Below are 23532 nucleotides of genomic sequence, written 5' to 3' on the forward strand. Positions count from 1 at the left end.
GTTACCTTGTTCCTGAAAGTAGACCGTTAATTGAGACCTTTCAGCAGGGTTGCGGTAAATACTATTTCAATTCCAGCCAATTCAGGTAGAACACTGACAATTCCAATTCTTCAATTCAGGTAGAACACTGACAATTCCAATTCTTAAATTCAGGAAGAACACTGACAATTCCAATTCTTCAATTCAGGAAGAACACTGACAATTCCAATTCTTCAATTCAGGTAGAACACTGACAATTCCAATTCTTGAATTCAGGTAGAACACTGACAATTCCAATTCTTCAATTCAGGAAGAACACTGACAATTCCAATTCTTCAATTCAGGTAGAACACTGACAATTCCAATTCTTCAATTCAGGTAGAACACTGACAATTCCAATTCTTCAATTCAGGAAGAACACTGACAATTCCAATTCTTCAATTCAGGTAGAACACTGACAATTCCAATTCTTCAATTCAGGTAGAACACTGACAATTCCCATTCTTCAATTCAGGAAGATTTTTTGGGGGGGGAATTTGGTTTACTTTCTGAATTGAAATGGAATTGATCCAAAACCCTGTAACATCATATTTCCTAATGTCCAATCCCACTCAACTTCTGAGTGAGATGTGTTTCCTGGTGTACTGTAGCTCCTCTCTGTGCTTCAGTAACCATGTTCACATTATGATCCTAACATCATTTTCTTACCATTTCTAATCAATGGATCTATCATCTAATGAATTGTGTTAATAATAATAGTTCTGGAAGGACCTTCCCTGGGTGTTTGAGGTGGGATTCTGGTAGCAGTAGAGATAACATACTCAAGAGATTGATTCAATCTCTTGAGATGGTCTGATGTCTTGGTTGAATCTTTACGATGCACAATTCAGTCATCGTCTACGGTTTTAATGAAAAGTTCTTAGGTCTCCCCCCCCCAAAAAAAACCTTTCCCACCCAATTAAATGTTGACTGGCATCTGCAAAGTCTTCCTACCTGGCAGAATGATAACAGATGATTTGTATCAAATCGGGAGGGCATTTGTTTGACAAACTCTTCCATCAAATGTACACAGTAGGACTACATTGTACAGTACAGAAACACAGCTAGCCAAATTATCTCTTGCTAGGTAGGTGTGCAATTGAATTAAAAAGGGGAACTATCCCCTCCTGCAGGTTTTCTATGAAGCCAGCTAGATCTACTCAAAAGTTTCTAAAGCTAGCCAGCTTCAGATAGCTTCACATTCCAGCTCAGGCTTCGTCCGTACTACAGCGGTTGACTAGCTCGTCCGCAAGTCACACACAACTAGCCGAACACTAAACTGTTTATTGAGACACGACATGGCTGAAACATCAATCCATGGGCGAGCCAGTGCCGCGTTTTCATTGGTGCAAAAAAATAAATAATAATAATAAAATTTAAAAAACTTAGCGTAAGAAGTTATCTTTGCAAATTCAGCAGGCGATGTTGTGAAAGAGGCTCTTAGAAGTGGAGTGTTTATTTAATGACCTTTTAAATGGTTTTATTTAAATGTATCCTTTATTTAATTACCTTTTAAATTGTTTTATTTAAATGTATCCTTTATTTAATTACCTTTTAAATTGTTTTATTTAAATGTATCCTTTATTTAACTAGGCAAATCAGTTAAGAACAAATTCTTATTTTACCATGACGGCCTACCCCGGGCCAAACCCCGGACGACGCTGGGCCGATTGTGCGCTGCCCTATGAGACTCCCAATCACGGCCGGATGTGATACAGCCTGGATTCGAACCAGGGACTGTAGTAATGTGTGTAGTGGAGGGTATACGCCGCATACCCACTTTTACTTTCAGGGGCGCATTGCGTAAACTCACTTCTTAATCCCTACCGATGAGTTTCAAAGTAGTGTAGCGGAGGTACACGACTTAATGATGGAGTACAATAGAGAAATCATGCATATAGTTGCCTACACAATCGCAAAGCATGTGAAATATACTGAACGGCAAAAATATAAAAGCAACATGTATAAAGTGTTTAGTCAAAAATAAAGAAAATCTTTGAAATAGTTGCCTTTATATTTTTGTTCAGTTTATATATATATATTTTTTTTTACAAGTGTGCCGCACATAGCTTGTTTCAGCCGAATATCAGGCAGCAGGAGCGTTCAGCTCTCAACAGAACAATGACATCGGTAGCCAGTAGGGTAGGAAAGATGTTTTAGCTTATGATATCCACATGTAAATGCTAACTAAGGCAACAACGGGTTTGCAAACCTGTTATTGAAAAGGTTTGGTCTGATGTCTTGGTTCGGGGGCAAAATTTTGAGGATACCCACTTATCCAGGCACTACAAGACTACTTGCTTATTGTTCATGTCGTCTTCGGCGTGCTTGTTAATGCACAAGCAACTCTTTCCCCACTCCCCTTCATTTTTTAAATATAGGTCATACAAAAGCGTTACATTGTGTGAAGTTTAAAATGCATTCTGTTATTACTAAATGTTTAATGTGATATATATTAAAAATATTTATATTTCACACCAAAAACAACATTTGATTAATAAATCATTTAAAAAAATCAGTTGTCTTCCTCAAATGAAGACGTAATCTTTGCGAGATGGAGGGAATCGGATTTCATTGGTCCTCAACTCACGCGTCTCAAGTCATTTCATTCAGGGTAAGTGGAGTTAGCCTGCCCAGGAGCAGGTTAGTTCTGAAAGATTCGTCGCCATAGAAATTTGGCTTAATAAAAAAAAAAAGGTGACCCACTTTTGTATGACCGGTTATACGGAGTTGGCCAAAGATACCTCGCTAACTCCTCAAACCTGCTTCGTAGGACACCCCTCTGATGTGGTTTAACCATTGTTGTGGACTTAGAACATTTAAATGTTGTCGATAGAAAAACAAATGTGATTTTGGGAGTAAAAACCTGAAAAGAACCAAAGGAAAACTACCCCCCCCCCACACAGGTCACCATTCCTTCACCGGGCGAGCCGTTGGGGAAATATTTGGAAAATATGTTTTTATACCTACTTCCTTAGGCACCGCTAGAAAATATATATATATATTTGTTGCTAAATACATGAGAAAAACACAATATATATGGTGCTGTTTGTAGAAATGACAAATTGTTATTGTTATTGTCATGACAGTGGAAGTATCAAGTCATATCTGTTAATTACATTGGAAATCACCACAATATCTATACCCATGGATTTGAGATGGGAGGTGTTAATCTCATTTAAATAAAAAGTAAAAAGTTACGCAGGTACTTACCATCTAGTAAGGAACTAACACCATGGCAACACAAACTTATTTTGTTTTTACTCAAGTAGATTTTGATTACAGAAGAAATCCAGAACTAATTTCAGGCTTTTACATAGTTAACAATAATAATAAAAAAATATTATAGAATATTTCATATCACTTACGTATACCATCCTAAAAAGCATCCACATTACCAAGGCATTACCGAGGCATTACCAAGGCATTACTGAGGCATTACCAAGACATTACCGAGGCATTACCGAGACATTGCCGAGGCATTACCAAGGCATTACCGAGACATTACCGAGACATTACCGAGGCATTACCAAGACATTACTGAGGCATTACCGAGACATTACTGAGGCATTACCAAGACATTACTGAGGCATTACCAAGACATTACCGAGGCATTACCGAGGCATTACCAAGACATTACCGAGGCATTACCAAGGCATTACCAAGACATTACCAAGACATTACCGAGGCATTACCAAGACATTACCAAGACATTACCGAGGCATTGCCGAGGCATTACCAAGACATTACCGAGGCATTACCAAGACATTACTGAGGCATTACCGGGGCATTACCAAGACATTACCGAGGCATTACCAAGACATTACCAAGGCATTACCAAGACATTACCAAGGTAAAATTAATGCTTTCTCCATTTATCTATATGTAATCGTATTTTTATTTTTTACCCCTTAACCTTGGTTAGCGTGCGCTGCGCCCGGCACGCCACAGGAGTCGCTGGTGCGCGATGAGACAAGGATTTCCCGACCGGCCAAACCCTCCCTAACCCGGACGACGCTAGGCCAATTGTGCGTCGCCCCACGGACCTCCCGGTCGCGGCCGGTTACGACAGAGCCTGGGCGCGAACCCAGAGTCTCTGGTGGCACAGCTGGCGCTACAGTACAGCGCCCTTAACCACACCACAATCTTTAAAAAAATATATATATATGTGTATGTGGGAAATCCCACTGCATCTGTATCCTTGTGTTGTATTGAACATATAGGACAGTGAAGGGACAACAGGAAAGGCCCGAGTCAGAAGGATTGTGGGTTGGATTCTCTAAACAAAACGTGTTGTGGTCAACTTCACCACTAAACCACTACTAGTAAACTACCACTAGACCCAACACACTACTTCCTCAATTTTGATCACGTTGCCAAATCTCACGATCTTCCTCAGTCTGGTACGCTTGTATTTTATATCCCTGTATAGGAAGTTTGACTTGGGTTTATAACTTTATGAAGTTCTCATTAATATTATGAGATATTTTGGATCAATTTGATTAATCTCAGCACAACGGAGGACAGTTTCGACCAAATTAAAAACATCAAGTCTAATGCAGCCGTTTAAAACAAATCTCAATATCAAATCAGAGAGCAATTTCTCTAGCAAGAAGTTGGCTAAGACCGTCAGAGGGATCTGAGTGGGGAGGGAAACTAGCTACAATTTACAGCTCTTACACAAAAAATACAATATCATTTTCACAAACTCAGTATTATTCCAAACTCATAGTGTGGTAATATATATATATATATAAAAACACAGGAAAATTACATTTTTGACTGCACTGGGACTTTAAGTAAACAATAAATATACTGCTGAAGCTGTTATACTGGCCCAAGGGCTTTTGTCAGCAAGTCACTCACTCACTGTACCTGCAAGCAACCTAGCATTTCTTCTCACTGCCATGACACCATATCAAAATGTACCGATGTGTTTCTGGTGGAGGACTCTCCAACCCTGTTCCTGGAGACCTACCGTCCTAGCGCACCTGGCATACCAGATTCTAATAATTAGCTGGTTGATAAAGATGTGAAAACCTACAGGAGGGTAGGCTCTCCAGGAACAGGGTTGGAGAGTCCTGCTCTAGTCGATATGAGGGATCAGTAGATCTCTTTAAGGACAATAACAGATAAAGGCTGGCTGACTGGGTCCTACCTTAATAACAGATATAAAGGCTTGCTGACTGGGTCCTACCTTAATAACAGATAAAGGCTTGCTGACTGGGTCCTACCTTAATAACAGATAAAGGCTAGCTGACTGGGTCCTACCTTTATAACAGATATAAAGGCTAGCTGACTGGGTCCTACCTTAATAACAGATATAAAGGCTTGCTGACTGGGTCCTACCTTAATAACAGATAAAAGGCTTGCTGACTGGGTCCTACCTTAATTACAGATATATAATAATAATAATAATAATAATATATGCCATTTAGCAGACGCTTTATAAAGGCTTACAGTCATGTGTGCATACATTCTACGGGTCCTACCTACCCTGGCGTTAACAGATATAAAAGGCTAGCTGACTGGGTCCTACCTTAATAACAGATATAAAGGCTGGCTGACTGGGTCCTACCTTAATAACAGATAAAGGCTAGCTGACTGGGTCCTACCTTAATAACAGACATAAAGGCTTGCTGACTGGGTCCTACCTTAATAACAGATATAAAGGCTTGTTGACTGGGTCATACCTTAATAACAGATATAAAGGCTAGCTGACTGGGTCCTACCTTAAAAACAGATAAAGGCTTGGCTGACTGGGTCCTACCTTAATAACAGATATAAAGGCTTGCTGACTGGGTACTACCTTAATAACAGATAAAGGCTTGCTGACTGGGTCCTACCTTAATAACAGATATAAATCTAGCTGACTGGGTACTACCTTAATAACAGATAAAGGCTAGCTGACTGGGTCCTACCTTAATAACAGATATAAAGGCTAGCTGACTGGGTCCTACCTTAAAAACAGATAAAGGCTTGCTGACTGGGTCCTACCTTAATAACAGATATAAAGGCTAGCTGACTGGGTCCTACCTTAATAACAGATATAAAGGCTGGCTGACTGGGTCCTACCTTAATAACAGATATAAAGGCTTGCTGACTGGGTACTACCTTTATAACAGATAAAGGCTAGCTGACTGGGTCCTACCTTAATAACAGATATAAAGGCTGGCTGACTGGGTCCTACCTTAATAACAGATATAAAGGCTTGCTGACTGGGTCCTACCTTAATAACAGATATAAAGGCTAGCTGACTGGGTCCTACCTTATAACAGATAAAGGCTAGCTGACTGGGTCCTACCTTAAAAACAGATAAAGGCTTGCTGACTGGGTCCTACCTTAATAACAGATATAAAGGCTAGCTGACTGGGTCCTACCTTAATAACAGATAAAGGCTAGCTGACTGGGTCCTACCTTAATAACAGATAAAGGCTTGCTGACTGGGTCCTACCTTAATAACAGATATAAAGGCTAGCTGACTGGGTCCTACCTTAATAACAGATATAAAGGCTAGCTGACTGGGTCCTACCTTTATAACAGATAAAGGCTAGCTGACTGGGTCCTACCTTAAAAACAGATAAAGGCTTGCTGACTGGGTCCTACCTTAATAACAGATATAAAGGCTGGCTGACTGGGTCCTACCTTAATAACAGATAAAGGCTAGCTGACTGGGTCCTACCTTAATAACAGATATAAAGGCTAGCTGACTGGGTCCTACCTTAATAACAGATAAAGGCTAGCTGACTGGGTCCTACCTTTATAACAGATATAAAGGCTAGCTGACTGGGTCCTACCTTAATAACAGATAAAGGCTATAAATAACAGATAAAGGCTTGCTGACTGGGTCCTACCTTAATAACAGATAAAGGCTAGCTGACTGGGTCCTACCTTAATTACAGATATAAAGGCTTGCTGACTGGGTCCTACCTTAATTACAGATATAAAGGCTTGCTGACTGGGTCCTACCTTAATAACAGATATAAAGGCTTGCTGACTGGGTCCTACCTTAATAACAGATAAAGGCTAGCTGACTGGGTCCTACCTTAATTACAGATATAAAGGCTAGCTGACTGGGTCCTACCTTAATTACAGATATAAAGGCTAGCTGACTGGGTCCTACCTTAATAACAGATAAAGGCTTGCTGACTGGGTCCTACCTTAATAACAGATAAAGGCTTGCTGACTGGGTCCTACCTTAATTACAGATATAAAGGCTAGCTGACTGGGTCCTACCTTAATAACAGATAAAGGCTAGCTGACTGGGTCCTACCTTAATAACAGATAAAGGCTTGCTGACTGGGTCCTACCTTAATAACAGATATAAAGGCTGGCTGACTGGGTCCTACCTTAATAACAGATAAAGGCTTGCTGACTGGGTCCTACCTTAATAACAGATATAAAGGCTAGCTGACTGGGTCCTACCTTAATAACAGATAAAGGCTAGCTGACTGGGTCCTACCTTAATAACAGATAAAGGCTGGCTGACTGGGTCCTACCTTAATAACAGATATAAAGGCTTGCTGACTGGGTCCTACCTTAATAACAGATATAAAGGCTAGCTGACTGGGTCCTACCTTAATAACAGATATAAAGGCTGGCTGACTGGGTCCTACCTTAATAACAGATATAAAGGCTTGCTGACTGGGTACTACCTTTATAACAGATAAAGGCTAGCTGACTGGGTCCTACCTTAATAACAGATATAAAGGCTGGCTGACTGGGTCCTACCTTAATAACAGATATAAAGGCTTGCTGACTGGGTCCTACCTTAATAACAGATATAAAGGCTTGCTGACTGGGTCCTACCTTAATAACAGATATAAAGGCTTGCTGACTGGGTCCTACCTTAATAACAGATATAAAGGCTAGCTGACTGGGTCCTACCTTAATAACAGATATAAAGGCTAGCTGACTGGGTCCTACCTTAATAACAGATAAAGGCTTGCTGACTGGGTCCTACCTTAATAACAGATATAAAGGCTTGCTGACTGGGTCCTACCTTAATAACAGATATAAAGGCTAGCTGACTGGGTCCTACCTTAATAACAGATAAAGGCTTGCTGACTGGGTCCTACCTTAATAACAGATATAAAGGCTTGCTGACTGGGTCCTACCTTAATAACAGATATAAAGGCTAGCTGACTGGGTCCTACCTTAATAACAGATAAAGGCTAGCTGACTGGGTCCTACCTTAATAACAGATAAAGGCTAGCTGACTGGGTACTACCTTAATAACAGATATAAAGGCTAGCTGACTGGGTCCTACCTTAATAACAGATAAAGGCTGACTGGGTCCTACCTTAATAACAGATAAAGGCTAGCTGACTGGGTCCTACCTTAATTACAGATATAAAGGCTAGCTGACTGGGTCCTACCTTAATAACAGATATAAAGGCTAGCTGACTGGGTCCTACCTTTATAACAGATAAAGGCTAGCTGACTGGGTCCTACCTTAAAAACAGATAAAGGCTTGCTGACTGGGTCCTACCTTAATAACAGATAAAGGCTTGCTGACTGGGTCCTACCTTAATAACAGATAAAGGCTAGCTGACTGGGTCCTACCTTTATAACAGATATAAAGGCTAGCTGACTGGGTCCTACCTTAATAACAGATAAAGGCTAGCTGACTGGGTCCTACCTTAATAACAGATATAAAGGCTTGCTGACTGGGTCCTACCTTAATAACAGATAAAGGCTTGCTGACTGGGTCCTACCTTAATAACAGATAATATCTAACTGACTGGGTCCTACCTTTATAACAGATAAAGGCTAGCTGACTGGGTCCTACCTTTATAACAGATATAAAGGCTTGCTGACTGGGTCCTACCTTAATAACAGACATAAAGGCTTGCTGACTGGGTCCTACCTTAATAACAGATATAAAGGCTTGCTGACTGGGTCCTACCTTAATAACAGATAAAGGCTAGCTGACTGGGTCCTACCTTAATAACAGATATAAAGGCTAGCTGACTGGGTCCTACCTTAATAACAGATATAAAGGCTAGCTGACTGGGTCCTACCTTAATAACAGATAAAAGGCTTGCTGACTGGGTCCTACCTTAATAACAGATAAAGGCTTGCTGACTGGGTCCTACCTTAATAACAGATATAAAGGCTAGCTGACTGGGTCCTACCTTAATAACAGATAAAGGCTAGCTGACTGGGTCCTACCTTAAAAACAGATAAAGGCTTGCTGACTGGGTCCTACCTTAATAACAGATATAAAGGCTGGCTGACTGGGTCCTACCTTAATAACAGATAAAGGCTAGCTGACTGGGTCCTACCTTAATAACAGATAAAGGCTAGCTGACTGGGTCCTACCTTAATAACAGATAAAGGCTAGCTGACTGGGTCCTACCTTAATAACAGATAAAGGCTTGCTGACTGGGTCCTACCTTAATAACAGATATAAAGGCTAGCTGACTGGGTCCTACCTTAATAACAGATATAAAGGCTAGCTGACTGGGTCCTACCTTAATAACAGATAAAGGCTTGCTGACTGGGTCCTACCTTAATAACAGATATAAAGGCTTGCTGACTGGGTCCTACCTTAATAACAGATAAAGGCTAGCTGACTGGGTCCTACCTTAATAACAGATATAAAGGCTTGCTGACTGGGTCCTACCTTAATAACAGATAAAGGCTTGCTGACTGGGTCCTACCTTAATAACAGATATAAAGGCTTGCTGACTGGGTCCTACCTTAATAACAGATATAAAGGCTTGCTGACTGGGTCCTACCTTAATAACAGATATAAAGGCTAGCTGACTGGGTCCTACCTTAATAACAGATATAAAGGCTAGCTGACTGGGTCCTACCTTAATAACAGATAAAGGCTTGCTGACTGGGTCCTACCTTAATAACAGATATAAAGGCTAGCTGACTGGGTCCTACCTTAATAACAGATATAAAGGCTTGCTGACTGGGTCCTACCTTAATAACAGATAAAGGCTTGCTGACTGGGTCCTACCTTAATAACAGATATAAAGGCTTGCTGACTGGGTCCTACCTTAATAACAGATATAAAGGCTTGCTGACTGGGTCCTACCTTAATAACAGATAAAGGCTAGCTGACTGGGTCCTACCTAATAACAGATAAAGGCTAGCTGACTGGGTCCTACCTTAATAACAGATATAAAGGCTAGCTGACTGGGTCCTACCTTAATAACAGATAAAGGCTAGCTGACTGGGTCCTACCTTAATAACAGATAAAGGCTAGCTGACTGGGTCCTACCTTAATTACAGATATAAAGGCTAGCTGACTGGGTCCTACCTTAATTACAGATATAAAGGCTAGCTGACTGGGTCCTACCTTAATTACAGATAAAAGGCTAGCTGACTGGGTCCTACCTTAATAACAGATAAAGGCTAGCTGACTGGGTCCTACCTTAATAACAGATAAAGGCTAGCTGACTGGGTCCTACCTTAATAACAGATAAAGGCTAGCTGACTGGGTCCTACCTTAATAACAGATATAAAGGCTTGCTGACTGGGTCCTACCATAATAACAGATAAAGGCTAGTCTGGGTCCTACCTTAATAACAGATAAAGGCTAGCTGACTGGGTCCTACCTTAATAACAGATATAAAGGCTTGCTGACTGGGTCCTACCTTAATAACAGATAAAGGCTTGCTGACTGGGTCCTACCTTAATTACAGATATAAAGGCTAGCTGACTGGGTCCTACCTTAATAACAGATAAAGGCTTGCTGACTGGGTCCTACCTTAATAACAGATATAAAGGCTTGCTGACTGGGTCCTACCTTAATAACAGATAAAGGCTAGCTGACTGGGTCCTACCTTAATAACAGATAAAGGCTAGCTGACTGGGTCCTACCTTAAAAACAGATAAAGGCTTGCTGACTGGGTCCTACCTTAATAACAGATATAAAGGCTAGCTGACTGGGTCCTACCTTAATAACAGATATAAAGGCTTGCTGACTGGGTACTACCTAATAACAGATATAAAGGCTAGCTGACTGGGTCCTACCTTAAAAACAGATAAAGGCTAGCTGACTGGGTCCTACCTTAATAACAGATAAAGGCTAGCTGACTGGGTCCTACCTTAATAACAGATAAAGGCTTGCTGACTGGGTCCTACCTTAAAAACAGATAAAGGCTAGCTGACTGGGTCCTACCTTAATAACAGATAAAGGCTAGCTGACTGGGTCCTACCTTAAAAACAGATAAAGGCTAGCTGACTGGGTCCTACCTTAATAACAGATATAAAGGCTAGCTGACTGGGTCCTACCTTAAAAACAGATAAAGGCTAGCTGACTGGGTCCTACCTTAATAACAGATAAAGGCTAGCTGACTGGGTCCTACCTTAAAAACAGATAAAGGCTTGCTGACTGGGTCCTACCTTAATAACAGATATAAAGGCTAGCTGACTGGGTACTACCTTAATAACAGATATAAAGGCTTGCTGACTGGGTCCTACCTTAATAACAGATAAAGGCTAGCTGACTGGGTCCTACCTTAATAACAGATATAAAGGCTTGCTGACTGGGTCCTACCTTAATAACAGATATAAAGGCTTGCTGACTGGGTCCTACCTTAATATCTTCCTCCTCCTCCTCCTTCTTGGGCTCCTTCAGCGGCTCGTCATCAGGATTTAAGTCTTCCATCTCAACCTTTAAAACACAAAATGTTTCCATTGAATTTCACTTTTTAAAAAGTATATATATATTTTTAAATGCCATTAGGTAGGTAGAATTAATATTCTATAATAAAAATAATAAAAAACTTTACAACCACACAAGTTGCGACACTGAAATCATTGAGAATAGTGCCAACAGGTACTACACATCTTTTAATAAGAGAGGACAAGGTTCACTCTTATAACAGGAACCCATTATATAAGCGCTCAATAAAAAAAGGTGCCACGTCTAGAATGTATCCCCTGTGTGGATGCTAGGTGAATTGGAACAGCACTAAGCTGCATTCCAAATGAACCTCCCCTGTGTGGATGCTAGGTGAATTGGAACAGCACTAGGCTGCATTCCAAATGAACCTCCCCTGTGTGGATGCTAGGTGAATTGGAACAGCACTAGGCTGCATTCCAAATGAACCTCCCCTGTGTGGATGCTAGGTGAATTGGAACAGCATTAGGCTGCATTCCAAATGAACCTCCCCTGTGTGGATGCTAGGTGAATTGGAACAGCACTAGGCTGCATTCCAAATGAACCTCCCCTGTGTGGATGCTAGGTGAATTGGAACAGCATTAGGCTGCATTCCAAATGAACCTCCCCTGTGTGGATGCTAGGTGAATTGGAACAGCACTAGGCTGCATTCCAAATGAACCTCCCCTGTGTGGATGCTAGGTGAATTGGAACAGCATTAGGCTGCATTCCAAATGAACCTCCCCTGTGTGGATGCTAGGTGAATTGGAACAGCACTAAGCTGCATTCCAAATGAACCTCCCCTGTGTGGATGCTAGGTGAATTGGAACAGCACTAAGCTGCATTCCAAATGAACCTCCCCTGCATCCCATTTCCCCGTAACACGGTGGAGCCTCTTGGGCCGTGAGCCTCATACTTTCTGTTTTGGTCCACTAGCTTCAAACAATATTTCTGGTTATTGAAAATTATATTTGACAGTGATTTAGATTGGTACAATGATTCCTCTTCACTATTCAGTGCTTGTTTTTTTTCTCACAAACTGAAATTGAGTGAACAGTGTACAATTCTATCGACCAGGAAATGACAGAGCAATTTCTACATTGGCCACTAGATAACACAGCCAAAGTCAAAACAGCTTTGTCATTTTTTTTACAACAAATACCACTCGGGTCGGGAGAAATCAAAAAGGCAAATATCCCAGGCAAAATGCAAATATCCCAGGCGATAGGCAAATATCCCAGCCAATAGGCAAATATCCCAGCCGATAGGCAAATATCCCAGCCAATAGGCAAATATCCCAGCCAATAGGCAAATATCCCAGCCAATAGGCAAATATCCCAGCCAAATATCCCAGGCAAAATGCAAATCCCAGCCAATAGGCAAATATCCCAGCCAATAGGCAATCCCAGCCAATAGGCAAGTATCCCAGCCAATAGGCAAATATCCCAGCCAATAGGCAAATATCCCAGCCAATAGGCAAATATCCCAGCCAATAGGCAATATCCCAGCCAATGGCAAATATCCCAGCCAATAGGCAAATATCCCAGCCAATAGGCAAATATCCCAGCCAATAGGCAAATATCCCAGGCAAAAGGCAAATAGCCAATAGGCAAATAAGCCAAAAGGCAAATATCCCAGCCAATAGGCAAATATCCCAGCCAATAGGCAAATATCCCAGCCAATTTTTCTCATATCCCAGGCAAAATGCAAATATCCCAGCCGATAGGCAAATATCCCAGCCGATAGGCAAATATCCCAGCCAATAGGCAAATATCCCAGCCAATAGGCAAATATCCCAGCCAATAGGCAAATATCCCAGCCAATAGGCAAATATCCCAGCCAATAGGCAAATATCCCAGCCAATAGGCAAATATCCCAGCCAATAGGCAAATATCCCAGCCAATAGGCAAATATCCCAGGCAAAAGGCAAATATCCCAGGCAAAAGGCAAATATCCCAGCCAATAGGCAAATATCCCAGCCAATAGGCAAATATCCCAGGCAAAATGCAAATATCCCAGCCAATAGGCAAATATCCCAGCCAATAGGCAAATATCCCAGCCAATAGGCAAATATCCCAGCCAATAGGCAAATATCCCAGCCAATAGGCAAATATCCCAGGCAAAAGGCAAATATCCCAGCCAATAGGCAAATATCCCAGGCAATAGGCAAATATCCCAGGCAAAAGGCAAATATCCCAGGCAAAAGGCAAATATCCCAGCCAATAGGCAAATATCCCAGCCAATAGGCAAATATCCCAGCCAATAGGCAAATATCCCAGCCAATAGGCAAATATCCCAGCCAATAGGCAAATATCCCAGCCAATAGGCAAATATCCCAGCCAATAGGCAAATATCCCAGCCAATAGGCAAATATCCCAGGCAAAAGGCAAATATCCCAGCCAAAGGCAAATATCCCAGCCAATAGGCAAATATCCCAGCCAATAGGCAAATATCCCAGCCAATAGGCAAATATCCCAGCCAATAGGCAAATATCCCAGCCAATAGGCAAATATCCCAGCCAATAGGCAAATATCCCAGCCAATAGGCAAATATCCCAGCCAATAGGCAAATATCCCAGCCAATAGGCAAATATCCCAGCCAATAGGCAAATATCCCAGGCAAAATGCAAATATCCCAGCCAATAGGCAAATATCCCAGCCAATAGGCAAATATCCCAGCCAATAGGCAAATATCCCAGCCAATAGGCAAATATCCCAGGCAATAGGCAAATATCCCAGGCAAAAGGCAAATATCCCAGGCAAAAGGCAAATATCCCAGCCAATAGGCAAATATCCCAGCCAATAGGCAAATATCCCAGCCAATAGGCAAATATCCCAGCCAATAGGCAAATATCCCAGCCAATAGGCAAATATCCCAGCCAATAGGCAAATATCCCAGGCAAATGCAAATCCCAGCCAATAGGCAAATATCCCAGGCAAAAGGCAAATATCCCAGGCAAAAGGCAAATATCCCAGCCAATAGGCAAATATCCCAGCCAATAGGCAAATATCCCAGGCAAAATGCAAATATCCCAGCCGATAGGCAAATATCCCAGCCGATAGGCAAATATCCCAGCCGATAGGCAAATATCCCAGCCGATAGGCAAATATCCCAGCCGATAGGCAAATATCCCAGCCGATAGGCAAATATCCCAGCCGATAGGCAAATATCCCAGCCGATAGGCAAATATCCCAGCCGATAGGCAAATATCCCAGCCGATAGGCAAATATCCCAGCCGATAGGCAAATATCCCAGCCGATAGGCAAATATCCCAGCCGATAGGCAAATATCCCAGCCGATAGGCAAATATCCCAGCCGATAGGCAAATATCCCAGCCGATAGGCAAATATCCCAGCCAATAGGCAAATATCCCAGCCAATAGGCAAATATCACAGCCAATAGGCAAATATCCCAGCCAATAGGCAAATATCCCAGGCAAAAGGCAAATATCCCAGCCAATAGGCAAATATCCCAGTATCCCAGCCAATAGGCAAATATCCCAGCCAATAGGCAAATATCCCAGCCAATAGGCAAATATCCCAGCCAATAGGCAAATATCCCAGCCAATAGGCAAATATCCCAGCCAATAGGCAAATATCCCAGCCAATAGGCAAATATCCCAGCCAATAGGCAAATATCCCAGGCAATAGGCAAATATCCCAGGCAATAGGCAAATATCCCAGGCAATAGGCAAATATCCCAGGCAATAGGCAAATATCCCAGCCAAAAGGCAAATATCCCAGCCAATAGGCAAATATCCCAGCCAATAGGCAAATATCCCAGCCAATAGGCAAATATCCCAGCCAATAGGCAAATATACCAGCCAATAGGCAAATATCCCAGCCGATAGGCAAATATCCCAGCCAATAGGCAAATATCCCAGCCAATAGGCAAATATCCCAGACAATAGGCAAATATCCCAGCCAATTGGCAAATATCCCAGCCAATTGGCAAATATCCCAGCCAATCACAACACTGACGGGTTGTGAAATACCGTGAAACACTAATTTCACCACTACTGCCGATATTCAAACAAATCCTATGTGTAGCACCTTTAACGCCCCTAACGGGTATGAAAACCAAGATGAAAACCGTGCTACGTACCTCCTCAATAGCAGCGTCCTGAAGCAGGGAACGGACATCCAGCCGCACCATGTGACGTGGAGACGACTCCCAGTTACTGGACATCTAGACGGACAGAAAACAGAAAACAGAACAGGAATAAAAAAACACAATATATTGCCATTAATTACTCTTAAAAAAAGAAAAATACTATACAGACACAAGAAAATAAATAGACAATCTACGTATGGTCTATCACTGTCGTTATCAATGCCTTGATAAATATGACCCCTGAATCCATTCAAATGTGTAAGAGCTCTGACTCGAGGACACTCAGTACACTACCTTTTGAATATCTTTCATCTTCCGTCCGTGGGCATTTCTTTTAGCACAAGTCTGATTGTCTGCAGTGATTTCAGCCAAGTATACCTGGTATAAAAATACATTTGACACGTTTCCACGTAATACATCAGGAAATGTATACGTTTTAATTCAGTTCGAATCTCCACACTAGTACACAACATCGAATAAAGTCATTCATTGGGCATGAATTCTAAAATGGTAAGCTAGTATGGACTAAGGAACGGTAGTATCGTTGTCTATCTGCATTTTTTGATATTTCAAGATATGAAAACGTCAACTCACCTCGAAGCCTTTAGTCTTGGCAGCACTCCAGAACTGATCAAAGTATTTAACCCTGTCATTGATAGCGTCGATGATGATGAAGGGGAAGAAGCCGTCGTCTAGTGTCTTCCTGAATGTTTTTAGCATGCTGTTCCTGTACGTGTCTTCCATCTCCGCTTCGTACTCGTATTCCAGACACTGACAAAAAAAAAAAAAAAAACAATTTATGATACAAAATAAACATGTGTTCAAATATTTAATTATAAACTGGGTGGTTCGAGCCCTGAATGCTGATTGGCTGAAAGCCGTGGTATATCAGACCGTATAAAAACGGACAAAACATGTATTTTTACTGCTCTATTTACATTACTAACCTGTTTATAACAGCAATAAGACACCCCGGGGGTTTGTGATTTACGCCCAATATACCACACCCCCTTCGGTGAGTTATTGCTTAATGAAAACAACATAGCCTAAATGGGGCCCATTTGCTTCACGTATTACAATAGCTCCAGTGAGACACCATATTACACACGGGCAAGTTTTCTTAAGGCCTACAGTCATCTCCTACAGAGAGATAGTATTTCACTAAAAACTGCTCTCGTGTAGAATGCCTTATGCTCCACATATAGCAGACACACACACACACACACACACACACACACACACACACACACACACACACACGTTTAAGTCAGTCAGAGAGCAAACAGAAGGACACACCTTGAGTTTGACTCGTTTCCCTGTTTCTGGGTCCTTCTCCACCTTCTCCACCTCCGTCATGAAGTAGTCGTCTAACCCCAGCACTCTGGGTGGAGCCCCTCCACACTCCACCTCCTTGTCCTTAACCCACGCAACAACATTTAACATTTTAGTCAGTTAGCAGACACTCTTATCCAGAGACATTTACAGGTATAGTGTACTCATCTTTAAAAAAAAAAAAAAGTAGCTAGATGAGACAACCCCCTTTCACAGTCACAGTAAGCAAAACTTCCCGAATAAAGCCGCTAGCAGAAAAGTCAAGAGCTAGTAACGACAAGGTATTTCAGTGAGAAGGCAGCGCTCGAGACGTTTCAGGGAAGACGACGACTACGAGTGGTGCAGGTTAGAAATGGATAGCAGCGTGCGTTTAAGAAGAGTGGCGCAGGTATTTAGGTTAACCTGATCCACCATCCTGAGCGTCGCTCTCTCGTAGCTCTCGAGATCAGGATGGTGGAACGAGGCTAGGTAGTTGACCGTTGTGAAAGAACTCTGGGATATCTATAATATATTATTATATCTGGAAAACAGGAAACGCGGGACAGGAGAGAACATTTCATCCCAGACAAGTTATTATTACCACAACAGAACAGCCACGTTGGAAGATACAGGAAGTACTGTATTTAGGTTCCACTCACCCGTATCAGCTTGGCCACATGGCTTTTTCCACTTCCTGGTAGGCCTCTCATTATGATGACGATCTGAGAAACATCAGAGGTTATGGAACTCACTCATACACGAGACATGCATCTGGGGATATGAGATCTGTCTACTCTTGTTGTACTTGTATTGGCCTACAAGGTTGAGGACGTTATTATCCTGGCAACGCATTTCTTAATTGTCACCGAGAGGGGGATAAATAAAGTTGTTTTGAAGTGAATGAGGAAGTAGTGTATTTAAAGTTGTATTGAAGTGAATGAGGAAGTACTGTATTTAAAAGTTGTATTGACGTGAATGAGAAAGTACTGTATTTAAAGTTGTATTGAAGTGAATGAGGAAGTAGTGTTTTTAAAGTTGTATTGAAGTGAATGAGGAAGTACTGTATTTAAAAGTTGTATTGAAGTGAATGAGGAAGTAGTGTATTTAAAGTTGTATTGAAGTGAATGAGGAAGTAGTGTATTTAAAGTTGTATTGACGTGAATGAGAAAGTAGTGTATTTAAAGTTGTATTGACGTGAATGAGGAAGTAGTGTATTTAAAGTTGTATTGAAGTGAATGAGGAAGTAGTGTATTTAAAGTTGTATTGAAGTGAATGAGGAAGTAGTGTATTTAAAGTTGTATTGAAGTGAATGAGGAAGTAGTGTATTTAAAGTTGTATTGTGAGGAAGTACTATTGTATTGAAGTGAATGAGGAAGTAGTGTATTTAAAGAATGAGAAAGTAGTGTATTTAAAGTTGTATTTGAATGAGGAAGTTGTATTTAAAGTTGTATTGAAGTGAATGAGGAAGTAGTGTATTTAAAGTGAGGAATGAGGAAGTGTATTTAAAGTTGTATTGAAGTGAATGAGGAAGTAGTGTATTTAAAGTTGTATTGACGTGAATGAGGAACTGTATTTAAAAGTTGTATTGAAGTGAATGAGGAAGTAGTGTATTTAAAGTTGTATTGAAGTGAATGAGGAAGTACTGTATTTAAAAGTTGTATTTAATGAGGAAGTACTGTATTTAAAGTTGTATTGATGAATGAGGAAGTACTGTATTTAAAGTTGTATTGACGTGAATGAGGAAGTACTGTATTTAAAGTTGTATTGAAGTGAATGAGGAAGTACTGTATTTAAAGTTGTATTGAAGTGAATGAGGAAGTAGTGTATTTAAAGTTGTATTGACGTGAATGAGGAAGTACTGTATTTAAAAGTTGTATTGAAGTGAATGAGGAAGTACTGTATTTAAAGTTGTATTGAAGTGAATGAGGAAGTAAGATGATTGAGCGAGAAGTCATTAATTTGCACCCTTTCTGGACGAGTGTCTCGGCCTGGCAGTTTGAGAAGATCCTCCACGTTCTTGGTCTCCGGTTTCTTCTCCATCCTGGAAGGAGGAGCAGTCGGTGGGGGGGGAGGAGGGTGGGACGACGTGGGGCCTCCTGCTCCTCTCTCCTCTGGGTAACTCCTCCGTTCACCTAGACCACAAGACAGGACAGTCAGTGCAAAGCAAAAAAAAGAGAAACCCGTCGCAATTTTACTTTAAAACCGAGAGGCATGAAAAGACAAGCAAACTGAAAATTAGTAGGACAATGGAAGTTGCCTTCACAAACACCATTTTGATTGTTAAAATCAACGCGTTTTTCGGCATGTACACTACCGGTTAAAAGTTTTAGAACACCTACTCATTCAAGGGTTTTTATTTATTTTTACTGTTTTCTACATTGTAGAATAATAGTGAAGATGTCAAAACTATGAAATGACACATATGGAATCATGTAGTAATCAAAAAAGTGTAAAACAAATCAAAATATATGTTTTATATTTGAGATTCTTCAAATTGCCACCCTTTGCACACTGTTGGCATTCTCTCAACCAGCTTCATGAGGTAGTCACCTGGAATGCATTTCAATTAACAGGTTTGCCTTCTTAAAGGTTGATTTGTGGAATTTCTTTACTTCTTAATGTGTTTGAGCCAATCAGTTGTGTTGTGACATGGTAGGGGTGGTATACAGAATATAGCCCTATTTGATAAAAGACCAAGACCATATTATGGTAAGAACAGCTCAAATAAGCAAAGAGAAACGACAGTCCATCATTACTTTAAGACATGAAGGTCAGTCAACACAGAACATTTCAAGAACTTTGAAAGTTTCTTTCAGAGCAGTCGCAAAAACCATCAAGCGCTATGATGAAACTGGCTCTAAAGAGGACCGCCACAGGAAAGGAAGACCCAGAGATACCTCTGCTTCAGAGGATAAGTTCATTGGAGTTACCAGCCTCGGAAATTGCAGCCCAAATAAATGCTTCACAGAGTTCAAGTAACAGACACATCTCAACATCAACTGTTCAGAGGAGACTGAGTGAATCAGTCCTTCATGGTCGAATTGCTGCAAAGAAACCACTACTGAAAGGACACCAATAAGAAGAAGAGACTTGCTTGGGCCAAGAAACATGAGCAATGGACAATAGACCGGTGGAACTCTGTCCTTTGGTCTGATGAGTCCAAATTGGAGATTTTTGGTTCCAACTGCTGTGTCTTTGTGAGACGCGCTGTGGGTGATCTCTGCATGTGTATTTCCCACCGTGAAGCATGGAGGAGGAGGTGTGATGGTTAGGGGGTACTTTGCTGGTGACACTGTCAGTGACTTATTTATAATTAAAAGGCACACTTAACCAGCATGGCTGCCACAGTATTCTGCAGCGATACATCATTCCATATGGTCTGCACTTTGTGGTACTATCATTTGTTTTTCAACAGGACAATGATCCAAAACACACCTCCAGCCTGTGTAAGAGCTATTTGAGAGTGATGGAGTGCTGCATCAGATGACCTGGCATATGTGGGAACTCCATCAAGACTGTTGGAAAGTATTCCAGGTGAAGCTGGTTGAGAGAATGCCAAGAGTGTGCAAAGATGTCAGCAAGGCAATGTTTCGCAGGTATTATTTAACGAAGCTGCCAGTTGAGGACTTGTGGGGCGCCTGTTTCTCAAACTAGACACTAATGTACTTGTCCTCTTGCTCTTTCTACTCTGGTTTGAGACAGTTTGTGCTGTTCTGTGAAGGGAGTAGTACACAACATTGTACCAGATCTTCAGTTTCTTGGCAATTTCTCACATGGAATAGCCTTCATTTCTCAGAACAAGAATAGACTGACGAGTTTCAGAAGAAAGTGCTTTGGTTTCTGACCATTTTGAGCCTGTAATCAATCCCACAAATGCTGATGCTCCAGATACTAAACTAGTCTAAAGAAGGCCAGTTTTATTGCCTCTTTAAATCAGGACAACAGTTTTCAGCTGTGCTAATATAATTGCAAAAGGGTTTTCTAACGATCAGTTATCCTTTTAAAATGATAAACTTGGATTAGCTAACACAACATGCCATTGGAACATAGGAGTGATGGTTGCTGATAATGGCCCTCTGTAGCTATTCCATAAAAAAATGTATCCGTTTCCAGCTACAATAGCCATTTACAACATTAACAATATCTACACTATATTTCTGATCAATCTGATTATATTTTAATGGACAAAACATGTGCTTTTATTTAAAAAACCAGGACATTTATAAGTCACCCCAAACTTTTGAAAGGGAGTGTATGTTTGTTAGAGACTGCAGTACATAGCATGTCTTACCATATGTTTGTTAGAGACCGCAGTACATAGCATGTCTTACCATATGTTTGTTAGAGACCGCAGTACATAGCATGTCTTACCATATGTTTGTTAGAGACCGCAGTACATAGCATGTCTTACCATATGTTTGTTAGAGACCGCAGTACATAGCATGTCTTACCATATGTTTGTTAGAGACCGCAGTACATAGCATGTCTTAGCATATGTTTGTTAGAGACCGCAGTACATAGCATGTCTTAGCATATGTTTGTTAGAGACCGCAGTACATAGCATGTCTTAGCATATGTTAGAGACCGCAGTACATAGCATGTCTTAGCATATGTTTGTTAGAGACCGCAGTACATAGCATGTCTTAGCATATTTTTGTTAGAGACCGCAGTACATAGCATGTCTTAGCATATGTTTGTTAGAGACCGCAGTACATAGCATGTCTTAGCATATGTTTGTTAGAGACCGCAGTAAATAGCATGTCTTACCATATGTTTGTTAGAGATCGCAGAACATAGCATGTCTTAGCATATGTTTGTCAGAGACCGCAGTACATAGCATGTCTTAGCATATGTTTGTCAGAGACCGCAGAACATAGCATGTCTTAGCATATGTTTGTTAGAGACCGCAGTACATAGCATGTCTTAGCATATGTTTGCTAGAGACCGCAGTACATAGCATGTCTTAGCATATGTTTGTTAGAGACCGCAGTACATAGCATGTCTTAGCATATGTTTGTTAGAGACCGCAGTACATAGCATGTCTTAGCATATGTTTGTTAGAGACCGCAGTACATAGCATGTCTTAGCATATGTTTGTTAGAGACCGCAGTACATAGCATGTCTTAGCATATGTTTGTTAGAGACCGCAGTACATAGCATGTCTTAGCATATGTTTGTTAGAGACCGCAGTACATAGCATGTCTTAGCATATGTTTGTTAGAGACCGCAGTACATAGCATGTCTTAGCATGTTTGTTAGAGACCGCAGTACATAGCATGTCTTAGCATATGTTTGTTAGAGACCGCAGTACATAGCATGTCTTAGCATATGTTTGTTAGAGACCGCAGTACATAGCATGTCTTAGCATATGTTTGTTAGAGACCGCAGTACATAGCATGTCTTAGCATATGTTTGTTAGAGACCGCAGTACATAGCATGTCTTAGCATATGTTTGTTAGAGACCGCAGTACATAGCATGTCTTAGCATATGTTTGTTAGAGACCGCAGTACATAGCATGTCTTAGCATATGTTTGTTCGAGACCGCAGTACATAGCATGTCTTAGCATATGTTTGTTAGAGATCGCAGAACATCGCATGTTTTAGCATATGTTTGTCAGAGACCGCAGTACATAGCATGTCTTACCATATGTTTGTTAGAGACCGCAGTACATAGCATGTCTTAGCATGTTTGTCAGAGACCGCAGAACATAGCATGTCTTAGCATATGTTTGATAGAGACCGCAGTACATAGCATGTCTTAGCATATGTTTGCTAGAGACCGCAGTACATAGCATGTCTTAGCATATGTTTGTTAGAGACCGCAGTACATAGCATGTCTTAGCATATGTTTGTTAGAGACCGCAGTACATAGCATGTCTTAGCATATGTTTGTTAGAGACCGCAGTACATAGCATGTCTTACCATATGTTTGTTAGAGACCGCAGTACATAGCATGTCTTACCATATGTAGAGGCACCATGGTCGTAGCGCTCAGGCCCACGTTCAGGCCCGCGCTCGAACGGAGGTCTGTCATAACCCCCAGGTCTTCCATAAGTATCCTCTCTGTCTCTACTGGTCCGGCTGCCCTCCCTCTCCCTCATGTCTCTGTCCCTGTAGCCCAGGCGAGGAGGTGGGGGACCGGGGCGAGGATGGCCTGGGGGTTGTCTGGAGAGATAAGAGAGACACACGATGAAAACCCCTCAGAACACAGCATATCTGGACCGGAAGTTACAAAATATTTTTTTTTAAAGAAAATGGGGTTGCTGATCTTGGATCAATTCCCCCTTTTAGATCATAATGAATATGATAATATGGACAAGGAGGACCTGATCCTAGATCAGCACTCCTAACTCTTAGATGCTTTGTGAACACCCAGGCCCCGGAGCAGGCAGCATTCACAAGACCACAACAACCAGCCAGACTAGTCACAGTAAACACAGTGTGATATAATACCAGCTGGACTAGT

The 23532-nt window shown here is 41.3% G+C and overlaps 1 protein-coding gene across 1 annotated transcript in view; it reads right to left on the bottom strand.

Annotated features, from left to right (window-relative positions):
- The window catches only part of LOC118374100 (YLP motif-containing protein 1-like), a 64360-nt gene that overhangs the window by 14186 nt on the left and 26642 nt on the right, over positions 1-23532 (bottom strand). The window contains exons 13-20 of the mRNA XM_052523342.1: positions 23029-23231; positions 19031-19197; positions 17725-17787; positions 17051-17170; positions 16349-16525; positions 16049-16132; positions 15746-15829; positions 11576-11653 (exon numbers count right to left, since the gene is read on the bottom strand). Of these exons, the coding sequence (XP_052379302.1) occupies positions 11576-11653; positions 15746-15829; positions 16049-16132; positions 16349-16525; positions 17051-17170; positions 17725-17787; positions 19031-19197; positions 23029-23231 (976 nt within the window). The remainder of the gene's footprint in view (positions 1-11575; positions 11654-15745; positions 15830-16048; positions 16133-16348; positions 16526-17050; positions 17171-17724; positions 17788-19030; positions 19198-23028; positions 23232-23532) is intronic.

This window comes from Oncorhynchus keta, chromosome 8 (genome assembly GCF_023373465.1).
Source record: "Oncorhynchus keta strain PuntledgeMale-10-30-2019 chromosome 8, Oket_V2, whole genome shotgun sequence".
NCBI classification, from domain to species: Eukaryota; Metazoa; Chordata; class Actinopteri; order Salmoniformes; family Salmonidae; genus Oncorhynchus; species Oncorhynchus keta.